This window comes from Zeus faber (genome assembly GCF_960531495.2).
Source record: "Zeus faber genome assembly, chromosome: 1".
In the NCBI taxonomy this organism is placed as follows: domain Eukaryota; kingdom Metazoa; phylum Chordata; class Actinopteri; order Zeiformes; family Zeidae; genus Zeus; species Zeus faber.
This window is the reverse complement of record NC_137193.1, coordinates 37997682-38013466: the sequence shown is the minus strand read 5'-3', so window position 1 is coordinate 38013466 and position 15785 is coordinate 37997682. Positions and strand designations below refer to the sequence as shown.

General features: G+C 41.4%; 1 protein-coding gene across 1 annotated transcript; it reads right to left on the bottom strand.

Annotated features, from left to right (window-relative positions):
- Positions 1–34: 34 nt before the first annotated feature.
- On the bottom strand, positions 35–15312 carry LOC307242631 (vacuolar protein sorting-associated protein 4B-like; the record flags this gene model as incomplete). The annotated part of the gene is made up of 11 exons (XM_080017152.1): positions 35–361; positions 989–1129; positions 2144–2363; positions 3225–3306; positions 3511–3659; positions 4444–4600; positions 4825–4944; positions 5061–5116; positions 6112–6262; positions 14808–14919; positions 15298–15312. 11 exons carry the CDS (start codon positions 15310–15312, stop codon positions 260–262), a joined length of 1305 nt encoding a protein of 434 aa, XP_079873278.1. The 3' UTR covers positions 35–259.
- Between the last annotated feature and the right edge of the window lie 473 nt (positions 15313–15785).

The following is a 15785-nucleotide window of genomic DNA, read 5'->3' as shown; positions in this document are numbered from 1 at the left end:
ATGTTCTGTAGCAGGACTACTTTATGCCTTCTGTGCAATACAATTCCCTTCAGACTTTGAAAAGGAGGTATTGAGTGTTTGTAAGCAAAGTCGAAAATTCAAAGACTGTGATATGTATTCACCTGAAGGCACAATGTTATTCTTCACGTATTAAGATTAGAAGTTTGTTGAATCTCACTGGGGACAGACACCACAGAGCCCCGCTAACCTGGAGGAGGGAGTGATGTGATGACGCACAGTGATGACGGATGTGGAGGCTTCATCCTTCTTGTCCAAAGTCCTCAGTGAACTCCCTCAGCTTGTCCAGGTCCTGCTCGTTCACCGTGGGTTTGGTGCTGGACAGGGACCGCAGCATGTCCGACTGCAGACACAAGGAAATGGAAAAAAACAAACCGTGAAAATTCAGACTGATCGAAAAATATCCACAAATGTCTTCCCCCGATTTCACAGGGGAAGAAAAACAGTCGATGGAATTTCATATTGTATTACATCTTTATATCAATGAATTAAATAAACAATATCATATATTTTAAATGAGATATTCCCTCACCAGAGGTAGAGGGAGATAAGAGTAAAGGTAGAGTAGAGGCAAAGGGAGGCAGAGGAGAGGGAGAGTGGAGAGAGGTAGAGAGGTATAGTGAATGAAAGAGGTAGTTTAGAGGGGGTTAGAGTAGAGGTAGAGCAGAGGTGGAGTAGAGGGATGTAGAGTAGAGGTTAAATAGGGGTAGAATAGAGGTGGAGCAGAGGGATGTGGCGCAGAGGTAGAAGTATAGTAGAGTAGAAGTATGTAGAGGCCATTGTGGATTCAAAAATCAATTCCTGAGCTGATCGTCATTATATCTAAGTAGAAATAATAGTCAAAATATTAATGAGTGAAAAAAGCTTTTGAAATAAGCGTCATATTTTGACGTTGACCTCCTGAGCCTAGTCTTAACCATTCCATGATGTCCTTTTGTCAGAAAATCTGTTGTCAAGTGTGTATTCTCACCATGCAGACCACTGGTTCCAGAAGCTTCTCCCCAGGAACGTTCATCCAGGTCATCTCCTCGGCTCCGGGGTCGCCGGGAGAGCACGGAGTGAGGAGGTCCTCAACCATGACACCCGGACTGTTCCACAGCGAGCCTCGGACCTAAGCGTGTGAAGGTGGATGGAAAAGGAAACAGACAAATATGTAACCTGAGGAACTTGATTCTAAAATTAAAACTAAAATAACAAAGCTTAGAGGCAGGCAAACAACGGCTGGAAACACATCTATTTAACATTGCATATCATTTTCAGCACTTTTCATTGTCTACTTCTATTTTGATATTTTATTTATCCTTTTATTTTCATTATATCCATCTTTGTAAGCATTTTAAATTCTGTGCGCTATCGTCTATTGCATTTGAAGCACTGTTTACCTTCCTTTCATCCTTTTTTACTCACTATCCAAGCTGCCTTTTATCACCAAGCTTAGCTCCCGTGAAATTAGGGAAATGTCATAAAAGGCTAGATAGGGGACCTATTATGCTAAACTCACTTTTTCAGTGCTTGTGCACAAACATTTGGGTGTCTGACGGGCCTGCTAACACACAAACTGCGAAATAACACAACCCAGTCAGTTTTTTTGTGAGCAGCGTATTTCAGAACATGTCATAAAATGCCGCTAGTATCGAAGCTAAGAACTAAGCATGAGAAGTAATATGTTGGCTGCAGAGACCAGCACAAATCTTTTGAAAGAAAGAGAAATGAATACCAACTGTCTGTGAAGAAACTGCAGATGATGGAAATGTAAGTATTAAAAAAAAAAAAATTTTTTTTTCTAAAAAACACAGAGCAGTGCATTTCTCCAAACAAAACCAATTAAATAGTGTGTTTCTATTTTCTTTGTATGTATTTTATTTCTTTTTAAACATTTACATGAAACAAAAAATCCCCAGTGCAGTGGCGTCCAGCTGCGGTGTCCCAGTGCGGTGTTGGCAACAAAAGTCGGCAACCATGCACCGAGCTTACACAGTTAGCGTGCAGCCTGTCACTATCACAGTACTGAACACACAGGGGTAAAATAGGTTTCGACCTTCCTGTCTGAATCTGGGCCAGACACACACATTTCCCCAAAAGACCTTTTAACCGGCTCAAACAGGACATGGCTTGTGATTTTCACCTTCTTGAAGTGAGTGGCTGACTGGACCTTCCGGACCGGCTGCATCAGGGCGTCTCTGACGACGACGCTGATGTCGGCTCCAGAGTAGCCGTCCGTCTTGCCACCCAGAGCCACAAAGTCAGCCTCTGTCAGGTTGTTGGGGGTGGAGCCGAGATGCAGCTTAAACATGAAGGAGCGAGCATGCTCCTCGGGGAGCGGGATGTAGATACGCTTCTCAAACCTGAAACACACCGGACCACACCTTCATGGCAGCTCACAGAATCACAATGAGGCTTTCTTATTCTCCGATACAAATTGAACAAATAAGCAATCAGCCTCAGGTGGATTGATGTGTTAAAATAGCAACATAATAACAAAATAAAAGAATATTGATTGAGGTCTACGTTCAACCAGGCTACATGCAAAGACTTCTTTGTAGTCAAATATCTAAGTTAAAGATAATGTGCAGCCAGCCGGTCATTATCGGCAAAATAACCGCCATCAGAGTGATCAGGACCCTGACTCTGAAGGCGTCCGACTCTGATTTTACAATGATGACCGGCTTGGCTGCACATTATCCTGCTTGTTACACGACCACTTACTAAATTAATGAATACATTGTAAATTATTGGAATAATGACCCGAAACACCCAATGACCCCAGGTTCCATCACAGACAATGTGTCTAAGTGCATCAGTAGATGTGTGTATTTAACTAATATAACTTTGTAACTAGTTTGCCTAGTTTAACAGCTTGCGTTAAGAAAAGGAGTCCTTAATTTAACCAGGCTATTTACTGAAATCAATCTTACATTGGACATTAACATTAATCTGAAGGTGCAGTTCGAGCTCTTTACAGTAACAGCCAACAGTGAATTTAATGCAGACACTGGAATAAGAATACGCAGGAATTATAAACATTTTTGCTTGTTTTTAGTGGAGGTACGTCTGTTCCGGTATTGTCTAAACATGTGTTTATGACTGTAGAGATATTTAGTGTCCAATTGAGTGAAACTCATTGGAACTGCTCTATTCTGATATGATGGAATATGAGACGGAGGAGACAGATAAATGAACCTGTCATGACGTGATATTGAACAAACCTCCTCCTGATAGCCGAGTCCAAAGTCCAGGGTATGTTTGTGGCTCCGAGAACCAGGATTCCATCGTTGTCGTTTCCGACCCCTGACAGGAGAGCGTCAGGACTCACATTTAAAGGCCAACTTTCTGCATTTGTTTCAGCTATTTTATGCTTATCATGACACTCTCTGATGCTGCACCTCCATCCCACACTCTCAATCTTTGAACAATGATTGACTGAAAAATCACTTATCGACCCTTTTCAATTAATTAAAATTTTATTCAAGAGGGAAACCTCCTCTGCCTCACCCTGCATCTGCACCAGGAACTCCGTCTTGATCCTGCGAGCCGCCTCGCTCTCGTTCTCACTCCTAGAGCCACACAGCGAGTCTATCTCATCGATAAAGATGATGGATGGCTTGTGCTCCCTGGCCATGGAGAACAGGCTCTTCACCAACCTGGAGCAAGAGAAGGGGGAGGCAGATTAAATTAGGAGGACGTGCATAAGTGCAGAATGTCTTAAAAACAGAGGAAAACCAGTTCAGGACTCTCTTCTCTTACAAAGGCATTAAAAGACCTTTATTTTACCAGCCACAAAGAGCCTAAAATGTGTACCATATTTAAACTATTGTATAGTGGTTTTTAAAAGTATTTTTGTGAGAGGAAAAGTATAACTTCCTTCCTTCCTTCCTTCCTTCCCACTCTGAAATTTAGAATCGCTGTTGAATTGAAGCCAAAGCAAGGTTTTCATTTCAAAAGTAAGAAAAATGTGTTTGTGCGCACACTAAAAATATTTTCCTATGTTTTTTAATGCATCAGTTATCTATGATCCAAATCTGAAACGAGTATAATGTAACATTTACCTTTTTTTTAATAAAATGCATTTTGCTTGTTTGCCTTGCTTTTATTGTTGCCATTTGATGGCCTTTTATTAATGAGCACTTTGATTTACATGCTGTGTATGAAACTTGCTATACAAATATAGGTTATTGTTGTTATTATTATTATTATTATTATTATTATTATTATTATTATTATTGCGGCTAAAACTGCGGCTGTGCGTTAAAAACATTGATATATTCATGACAGCAATCTCATTATTCTGATGTTCCAGTTACTGCCTAAACATCATTAAAGTAGTTTCTGACTTGAGCAATTCATTTGAAAGGTGAATAAATGTAGTCAGGAACAGTTTTTTCGTGATTCTTTTTTTCCACTCAGCCTACATGTTCAGGGACTCACTTCTCGCTCTCGCCCAGCCACTTTGACACTAGGTCGGAGGAGGAGATGGAGAAGAAGGTAGAGTTGTTGGCCTCCGTGGCCACGGCCTTGGCCAGGTACGACTTCCCCGTCCCCGGAGGTCCGAACAGCAGGATTCCGCGCCACGGAGTTCTCTTTCCTGGAAAACATTTAAGAAAAAGTTAATTCAAAGCTCCCATATCTTTCCCAGAAGGTTTTTTGCTCTGATAAAAGTTTCGATCAATCAAGCCGATGAAGATGGACCTCACATACAGCATGAAACATCATTATATATTGATTAACTTGGAACTCTGCAGTCACATGTGAAATATTCATCAAATGTACTTTGATACAATGGCATTTGCATTGTTTTTTGTTTTATACCTGTAAAGAGGTGAGGGAATTTAATGGGCAGGATCACAGCTTCTTTCAGAGCTTCCTTCGCTCCCTCGAGTCCCGCCACATCGTCCCATTTGATGTTGGGCTTCTCCATGACGATGGCTCCTGGAAGGCAGAGACAGATCCCATATCACAGCTAACAGCTAATTCAAAATTTGCTTTCTTTTTTTTTCCAATGTTGAACACATTTTACTGTCAAAATGTGTTTATTTAATTTTCACCTGACAGCTGACTCTGGAACTTCTTCTTCTCTGAGTCGCCTCCATCACTCTCATCCCTGGAAGAAACACAGAGCAGGGTCCATCAATAAGGGAAAACGAGTCAGATCTAAAAGAGGAGATTTATGGAGTATTCTAGTCTCCTCTAATGGTGCCTTTTTGGAGGATGGTTAAATAGATAGATACTTTTTCATCCGCAGAGGGAAACTGTAGTGTCATAGCAGCTCACTTAAAAAATTGCCAAAAATAGTAAAGCAACAGAAAAAAATCGAAAAAATAAATGACAATAAACAATGAACCTCAAAGTTAACCAGAGGTTGGAAAAATAAGAAAATATACAATAAATCTAACAATCAGCAGTAAAGTAAAATAAGAAAAATATGGCAATATCCAAAAAAACTGTTGATAAACAATAAAATATAAGTGTAGAAAGTAACAAGAACCTCACCTATAAAGAAATAAGAAGATTTGACAATGTACATGAACATGAACAGTGAACTAGAAGAACGATGGATTTGCCATGTGCAATTAACCTAAGAAATTCACAATAAAATACACCAGAAACATGAACCTCATTACCAAGATTTGGTAATGAGCAATAAACCTCAAGAAGAATATTAAATATAAACCAATAAATTTTCAAAAAAAAAAAACAACAATGAAATTAACCTAAAATATAAACAGTACACAAGAAAAAAATTGGCAAAGTACAATAAACCTAGAACATTAGAAGTTAACTAGAAGAAATGTTTTTTTTGTCTGTACACATCATCCTGTTTCAAAGCAAATCGGCTTTGACAGCTCTAGTCTTCGACCATTTATAATAGTTGTTGTTACAATATCATTAAGTTTGTTCAAACCTGTTCAACATAACTTGATTTTCATAAAAACAATAAATAAAAGTAAAACAAAGCATAATTTTTGGGATGATAGACGTTCGGAGGCCAACAGTAACTTCTTGACGACCCAGATCTGGACTGAGTTGGCCCGTGTCTGGAACCCCTTAATTCCAGTTCCACCCTCAGATCTAGTACCTTCCCGTTGGCTCGCTCACCCTTTGTCGTCGCCCTGGTTCTCTTTGATGGGCTTGGAGGGCGGAGCCTTCTGCTTCTTCCTCAGATACTCCTTTAGCTGCTCCCCCCGGGCCAGGTATTCTGCACACTTGGCCCGGATGCTCTGCTTCACCCGGTCGCCCTGCGCCTCATCTGGGGATAAGAGAAACATGAAACCACCACCTTTCTGTGTGACGTCTGCATGTTCTCCCAGTGTTCATTTCGGTTTTCTCCATTTGCTCTGGTTATCCCCCCAACCCCAAAACACATGCATGTCAGGGCGTTGGTCCAGATCGGGAGTATCAGCCCACTGCTCCTAGATAAGTCAGGTACTAGGATTAATAAAGTATATAAAAATACATATGATGAGATTAAGATGTATAAAATGAAGAGACCCCATCATGGAAGAAATTACAATTAATGAGATGATTAAAATTGAACCCTTTGAAACATTTAATAGGTTTTCTATACATGTAGAGCATTTTACTACACGTTTGGCTTCTTCTTTCAAATTGTAATATAATCAAATCTAGAACTTATTATTTTTCCATATCATTGAAAATTAATTATTTCAGATATTATTACATATTGAAAATAAAGTTAATATATTAGCTATACAGAATATGGCTGAACTTTTCAGGGTATAGTGTGACATGAATATCCATATATATAAAAAATATACATAATTTAGTGATTAAAATATAGATGAAAATAGAAAGTAGTCAATTTATGGCGATTATTATTCCTTCACTTGTAATGAAATGTACCGTTGAGTATATAAGATCATATTTTGTGATATATGTTAATATGGTATGAAAAATGTTATGGAATTAAAATGAAAGATTATAGACTGCTGCTGCTAATGTAGCCTCTGCCTCACTGTCCTCTTTATGGGCACAAAGGGGTGTAGCACGCAGAGCTGTAGCACGCAGAGCGCTTCTACTGCTGCTAATAGAGCCTCTGCCTCAGACTCCTCTTTAAGGGCCTTTAATGTAGAATCAATACGTGCGCTCTCCATATCAACATGTGCTTTTTCCATATCGATGCATGCTTTTTCCACTTCCAAACCAATTTGATGCTTTGCTTAAGCAGCCTTAGTAGGTGCAGCTGCAGCTTTGCACGGGCCTCTGCTGCAACCACACTGGACCTTCTGGACTCGTTGTACCTGATGGAGTTGCGGGAGCACCATGATGCGGCTAATGTTGTACTGTGTTCTGAACCGTCCTCCGAGCTCAAGATTCAAGATTCAAGAGGTTTATTCGTCACATACATATACATACTTTCATACATATATGCAGTGAAATGTAATGCAACGCACCTGGTGATAACACACAATATGTCCTCGGAAAAAAATTATTTCTAAAAGACCAACTAACTGACTCCTAAAACGTAATACAGTAAGTCGAATACTTATAGAATAAAAATAAGAATATATAGAATAAAATAAAATACAATAAAATAAAATGAAATAAAATGGAATAGATAGAGGGAATATGCTTATGTATATGGAATAGGCAGTTATGTATATACAGATATGTGCATTAAAGTGGCACGTGAATAAAGTGAGGTAGTGTTTGGGATAATACAGCACAGTATACAACAGTACGGCGCAGCAATACGGCATCACGAACAACCCTCAACAGTGACAGTTCTGCTTCCTCGAGGGCAATAATGATGCAGATGGAAGGAGATGCCACAACACTGCCGTCCCCAAATATAGTGTTAGTCGGACTGGGATGTCAAAGCGCCACAATGCTTATTGGGATGTCACAGCGTCACTGTGGCGGGCCAATGGGGTGTGGTCAGGCTGCTGGTGGTGCAGGCTCCCATACCAGGGCTGTTCAGCTGCTGGGGATCGGGCAGATCAACAGAGGGGCTCCGCCAATTCGTCTGATCCCGGACCAGGAAGTAATTAAAGTTTCGTTTTTCCCCTGCAGTGAAGAAGGTGCGTGTTTGCAGGATACGCGATTGGACAAGGCAACACGAGCACTGAGCGCAGTGGACCAACCACGATACGGCAGCAGCATGCATAAGCGCCGATGCTCTGGACTCTTCTTCGATTTGCCAGCAAGTCTATGATTTTCCCTTTGGCCCACGAGCCACCTTTATGTTTAAACATCTAATAAATACACGCCAACGAGCACTATTTTGCCTCCGCCTGCCTCCCCTCTCTCATTCCCTGGCCCTGGGCCAGAACACACCTCCACAATTGACGCCTGAACAACATGGGGCAGTACGAGGCAGAATCCCGGACGCCTCCCTCCCTGGACCAGATGGTGGCGGCCCTCGCCACAATGCAGGAGCAGCAAGCCATACAGTTCCAGGAAATGGCAAGGGTCCGTGAGTGGGACCAGGAGGTGTTCCGGGAGAGCCAGCAGACCATCCAGGTCCTGTTCCAAGAGCGCACCAGACAGGTCGAGGAATGATAGCCGGTGTCCCTTGTCCCCTTACTACAGAAAATTATGGGTGGCTGGCTAGTTTTGAACAGTTGGCCATGCGAGCGGCCGTGGCGGATCTTTCCACTCAACTCAGGGGAAGCCCAGCTGGCTGCTCATGCCCTACACCCGGAGCAGTGGACGAGCTATGCTGTCGTCGAAAGGGTGGTGATGGAACAGGTCGGGAGAACACCACAGGGCCACCGCCAGCGCATCTGGTCCCTCCACTACAACACCGCAGGCCGGCCGTTCCAACACACCCAGCAGCCCCTGGCCCAGCGGTGGTATGGGAGAAATGTTTAAAGGAAATGTAATTGTTATGTACTATACCGTGTACATATAAAGAAAGTATAATAATTATCTTGCCGATAAGCTATATTAATGAAATAAGTGTCGAAAAAACAGAGTCACCACAGGGTGACTCTCACCTATATATAAACGTGATACATTTTGTGCAAACAGATGTTACTCTGTGTTTTAAACTCTCATGTCCAACCTAAAATAAAAGATAAACTACAGCCATGTACGGAATGTATGTGTACCTTTCACAGAGGCGAAACATTAACTCCAGCCATGTACAGAGCATGTGTGTACATTTCACAGAGGCAAAAGATAAACATGTGCCCAAACAAGGTAAGGAGTGTATAGGATGATATGACAACGTGAAGAAGATGGAGCCACTATTTTGATGCAAGAATAGTAGCTCTTGGTGGTATGCTAAATTGCAAATAATATTTCTGAAAGCTCCAGCAAGTGATACATTGCTGGTGGTATTTTTTGAAACCTTTGTGGTTTATTGCCGACATTATTTGAAAAGCTCTGTGGTTTGTTGTTGATAGTACTTTTTTTTTTTTCTTTAACTGTGGATACCGCTTTATGGGTACAAATTAGAGGAACGTTCCTATAAAAGGACTGTACGGGCAGGTCCATAAATATAACGCCTCAGAGAAGGGTCTCTTGAGGGTCTGAATGGTTTGGGTAAGTTGTACTTCTGAGATACCGCTTTAAGGAGTTTAGTCTTGTTAAAGGTTTGCTTGGTCAGAAGTGAGTTTTTATTCTGAGATACCGCCTCTAATAAGGAGAGACAGAGGTCAGAGGAAAACTGAAGTCTATGATATCGCCTTAAAGAGAGAAGTCTCGTATGGGTCTGCTTGGATAGCTTGATAGGTTCTGCGATATCAGCTCAAGAAAGTACACTTCTAAAGGGTCTGCCGGGGTAGAACCCGGCAGACCCTTTGTGGATACCGCTTAGCAAGAAAAGCATACTAAGGTCTGACAGAGTAGAGTATAAAATTAGGAAATGAACTCTGCGGATACCGCTTGGCAAGACTACCTTGCTAAGGTCTGAACAGGTAGAGTACAAAATTTATAAATTAATCAAATTGTTGAGAGTTGGAGCTTAGGGCAAATGCCAGAAGTAACAGATAGAAGAATAAAAAGTATAGACAGATATTAAGACAAACTAGATGGTTAGAATAAGCTAAAAAATAGAGCAAACTAGGAATGGGGTATGATAATATTCAAGGAAGAATAAAAACTGAAGTAAAGTAATTGAAAAATATAAAACTATCTGTTGCAATTAATAAAAATAAGAAAACAAAGGGTCTATTTTAATTAAAGTAATAATAACGGAAAGTACTAGAGAATAGTTAATTTAGTAGCCTTGGTTAGACAGAGAAGAGGAGATAAAAAAGTAGGGAGGGGAGTAGCTCAAGTAGCACCGTGGTTAGACAGAGGAGAGGAGATAAAAAAGGAGGGAGAGGAGTATCCCAAGTAGAACAGTGGTTAGACAGAGGAGAGGAACTAAAAAAAGGAGGGAGGGGAGTAACAAAACCATACACTGAAACTGCATAAAAAAGAAAAGATTTAAAGCAGGAAAATTTGCATATAAAGGAAAACAACCATGCCAGCAACAGCGGTAGAAATCTTCGATAAAAATAATCTGTTAAATAAAGTGAACAAAATGGGGGGAAATAACAGTTAAGGCTGCACAAAACGGCCAAAAGAAGGAACGTTTGATATAGCAGTGTGTGAGGACGTGGAAGTAATGATGAAAAATCACAAGCTTAATAAAAAGGGAAGACAAAAGTAGAAAAAAGGGGAAGAGAAAGGATAGTACTAGCCATGTTCAAAAAGGAAGGAGAACAATGGAGGCAGAGAGAAAGGGTAAAAAGGGAAATGGTTAGTGGGGATAAAGAATTTGAATCACCGCCGCAGATGACACCCTATAATGCTGGGTTATACCCGCTGATATCAGGAACAGTAGACATTAAAGGAGAAGTAAAGTTGGACAAAGGAAGAATTTGAGGGAAAGCCCCACTCATACACATGGATTGTTACAAAGAAATTAGGAAAGATATACAGGAGTGAAGTGATGACAGTGATGAGGGTGACAGTGATGAGGAAAGTGATAAAGACCTTTTGAGCAGAAGGAATCACTTGGAAAAACTGAAAGAAGAAAACAAAAGGTGAGAAGAAGAGTTAAGGTGTAAGGAAAGAAAAAAGTTAGGAAAAAGTGAGAGAAGGGAAAGAGAGGAATGTAGTCCAGAGAGAGAGAGGGACAGAGAGCAGAGAGAAAGGGAGGGGACCCGGCCCAAAGCCCCCTAGCACAAGAGCTGATAGAAGCACTTGAAATAAGGAGATCTAAAAGAGAGAGAGGCTCACCAAAAAGTTAGGCAGCACTTTACCCTATTCTGGTAAAGGGACAACAAGCCCAGAATGTTCCATGGGGATCTTAGGGGGGTAAGTATCTAGACGCCTTAACATAAACGATGGAGCATCAAAGTGGATCAGGATATTTGAGGAACATACAGTACAGTGGGAAAGTTAATAGTGGTGGGGGACCTGAAAGCTTTGTTGGCCAGAGTGTAAGGGATATCCAAGATGGAGAGCATACTGGATACTGGGGGATTGGGCCGGCTAATGGACAAAGCCCTAGACGAGACTACATTTGACACTTACAGACCAACCACTTGCAGTGCACTCAGAAGCAAGAACCCAACCTGCGTGGACCACAAGAGCCTGAAACGCCACACAATCAGCGACACAGAGAATCCTGCATCCTATCTGCAGAAACAAGTCACAATGGCACATGGAAACAGAAAAAGATCCGAGGAAGATCCGTTGGTCTCCGTCAAGTTCAAGTTCAAGTTCAAGTTTCTGCAGATAGGATGCAGGATTCTCTGTGTCGCTGATTGTGTGGCGTTTCAGGCTCTTGTGGTCCACGCAGGTTGGGTTCTTGCTTCTGAGTGCACTGCAAGTGGTTGGTCTGTAAGTGTCAAATGTAGTCTCGTCTAGGGCTTTGTCCATTAGCCGGCCCAATCCCCCAGTATCCAGTATGCTCTCATGTTCAGAACCTCCATAATAGAGACACTACCTAGCCCAATCCAAAAATAAGCTATAAGATGTAGTGGGAATGACCTCATCAAAGACCCATAAAGAGTTAAGTGATCACCTGGTTCATGCGGTGAACAGATATCATCAAAATGTACAAAGAATTCAAGAACAAAGCAGAGAGGAGCAGATAAATTTGTCTCAGCTCCAGTTGGAGGAAATGACAAAGAAAGACAAAGATAAGAAAAAAAAAAAAGGCAGTTGTTGCAGAGCAAGGCACAATGACGCTAATTGTCAACAGGCCCCACCTCAGGCGGGGCCTGTTGACAATAGGTCAAATTGCCTGTTGACCTTGCACAACAGCCAAAGGTCACCCGCCCTACCTGTTGTCAAAGTATACACACAAAATAGTGGGAATCCACATGATGGGTCCAAATGATGGGTACAGACAGAGTCAATATAGGGGGCCACAAGGACACTCGAGATATGCTCAGGGACCCGCCCCAGCCAGCGCAGAAGGCCTATGGAGTGTTGGGGATGCAATCAGGAAGGTCATCCCACAAGAAATTGTTTGATTAATCCCTACCAACGGATGCAACAGGGACAGGGAAGACAGGGACAGCAAAAGTAGGAAACAACTATCGGAGGTCGGCAGGATCTTGGGTGGGTCAAAGATACTAGGGGTGCCCAGAGAATCCACAGGGGGAGGGTCAGCTAGTAGTAATTACAAAACAGGCTGATGAGGAACCTTCACTGCAGGTTCTAATAAATGATAAAGGCACACCAATGATGGCGGACACTGGAGCAACCTGTGCAAGCTCAAATTATGCCCCTAACCTCCCTCCTATGACATGAAAATTTGCCAAAACTGTAGGATTCTCAGGACAAACACAGTTAATAACTATGGCAGCTCTAGTGACGGCACGGACATGCTACGTTACCAATTTTGGTATCAGACACCACACTGGTCAATCTCATAGGAAAAGATGCATTATGTAAATTAGGAACACAAATACTATGCACGAACCAAGGTATAGTGATTGAACACCCAGGGACAGTACCTGAAATGGTAGTCTCAAAGCCAAAACAGCTAACGTCTATTGGATAGGAGACATCCAAGATCAAGTAAATGTAACAATTAAAAAATTGGGAAGTTACCTCAGAACTCAAATCCCTCAGGCAAGAGAGTGTAGGATAGGATATCATTGTACTCCAATGTATGATCTGGAGCAGGACCCTGAACTAGAAAAATAACGGCAAAAGAAAGCTGCAGGGAAAAAAATCAGCGATAGAATCACAGTACATAGTAATTGGGCCACAAGGAGCGGCTGTGACAGAATAAGATGCAGATCTATCGTAGGCCCTAGAAAATTGGTTTAGAGACACTAACAAAGCACCCCATGTTACTCTATTAATAAATAAGGGATTGGAAGCAAAACAACTAGGGGAAACAATGCTCCGGGATAAACATAATAGGAGGGAACAGATAATTCACTGATTCTCCAGTCATTTTGCAGAAAGCATCTAAAAATCTTGTGTTATACACACATGACAGGGGTTTCACAGGAAGTGGAAGTGGTCCAGAAACAAATGACAACAGGAAAGCCACACAGCAATAGGCAATGAGAGATGGAGACAGAGATGGCAGCCAGAACACCAGGTTTGGTATAGCCACGGGTGTATTGATACAAACAAAAAGTAATTGTAACACTCCATTGCTTCCAGTACTAAAAGCAGATAAACAAAAATGGCGGTTAGTACATGATCTCCGAGCAGTAAATTACATAGTAGAAGAAATGCAGGCTGAGGTTCCTAAACCACATACACTGTTGACTAATGTCCCTCCTGATGCTAAACATTTCAGTTATTGACTTATGTGGAGCATTCTTCAGTGTGCCACTTACAGAAGAAAACAGACATCTGTTTGGATTCACGTACAAAGGTAAACAATACACATATACGAGAATGCCACAGGGGTTCAAACACTCCCCACATGTGTTTAACCAAGTACTGAAAAACGATCTAGAGGAATTACTGCTACACGGGACACTGATAGGAACGACAGTACGTGGATGATCTTCTGATATGTTTTTCCACGTTGGAGCAATGTCATGAAGATTCCATGGCTGTATTTAACAAATTGGCCATAGGGGGACACAGGGTGTCACAGAAATAGTTGCAGTACTGCCAGACAGAAGTAGAATACTAGGGAGGCTGGAGGACATCAAACTAAAATATTAGCACCTAGCCAGCTGGAAGGGATCAGTAAAGCACCTAAGACACAGAGAGCACGATAAATGATGACATTCCTGGGGATGACCGAGTTTATTCAGATTGGATAGAGGACTATGCCCTAAAAACCGCGTCATTGAGAGAAATTATGAAGGCTGCAGGAACAACAGACCTACAAACCCAATTGACATGGAATTACAGTTGCGACGGCAGCATTTGAAGGCATTAAACAAGAGATTCAGGGAGCAAGTGCTCTTAGCAACTCTGGACTACACAGACCATTCCTGCTGTATGTGTCAAATAGAGGTCAGGGGTACACATCAGCAGTGTTAATGCGAGCCAAGGATTTTCCCTTTGGCCCACGAGCCACCTTTTTGTTTAAAAACTATAATAAATACACGCCAACCGGTGCTGTTTTTCCTTCGCCTGCCTCCCCTCTCTCCTTCCCTGGCCCTGGGCCAGAACACACCTCCACCCTCACAATGTCGCCGATTGGGTTGTCACAGCTTCACAATGTTGATTGGGAAGGACAGAACTTAAGTACAGACGATGCAAATAAACAGCGAGTAAGCGGTACCAAGCCATTAATTGTAAGGCGCGGAATCTTGTGTGTGCTAAATTTAGGAGAGACAGAACAATATGCTATTTATAAAATGAAACATGGCTGGTGAATAACTGCATACATGTGAGTTACTTACACTTAATAACATGCAGGAAGTACTGCACTGAGTGCTCATACAGTCTCAGAGCCTCTTCATAGTTTTTGGCTTTGTCCTCTTCTGAGGCTCTGCTCGCCAGATCTATGGCTTTCTGACAGGGAAAACACATATTGAAAAAAGGTTTAAAAGTTTTACAATTTCCAAATGTTGAATTACTTCATAGGTTTCATAATCGGGTCAAATTGGATTTGTACCTTTGTAAAATGTGGATAATAGTGCCACTGGTGTTCGCACTAACTCAACAGGATGAATCTATATATATACTGTATATACTGTATATACTCTGTGTGTGTGTGTGTGTGTGTGTGTGTGTGTGTGTGTGTGTGTGTGTATATATATATATATATATATATATATATATATATATATATATATATACTGTATATATATATATAAATACAAACTCGTAGATTGTTCTGAACAGAGACTGAGCAGAACTAGTTTGTCTGGTTTCCGGTCTGTAACTCACCTGTAAATTAGCCATGTGTGTTGTTGGTCAAAGTTATCAGTCCGAAACGATGTCCACTCTTAGTTTTATTAATTCTTAACACAGCAGTTTTATAAATGAATATTTTTCTATTTCGGGGTGTCCATGACAGTAGAACTGTCTAACTAAATTGTTAGATCCTCCAGGTGTTTCTCTTCCGCTTCACTATAGTTCCGGGATGAACACGTGACGCTACACGTAAATACGTCGCCGACAGGTATGACTGCAATGTGGTTTACGTCAGTTTGACAAATATATTCAGGATGGAAAGAAATGACAAGATAACAACCCAAAACACCGCAATATTTAGACTTATTTAATTGTGAGGAAATGATTTGAGAATTACATGAATTCCAGAGCATTGATTCAAAACCAATAATTACGTGCGTCCAATTGAAAATGGCCCTAAACTATTGTGAGGATTATTTTGAGAATAATTTGTGAATTGCTTAGAGTAGTTCAAGACTAAT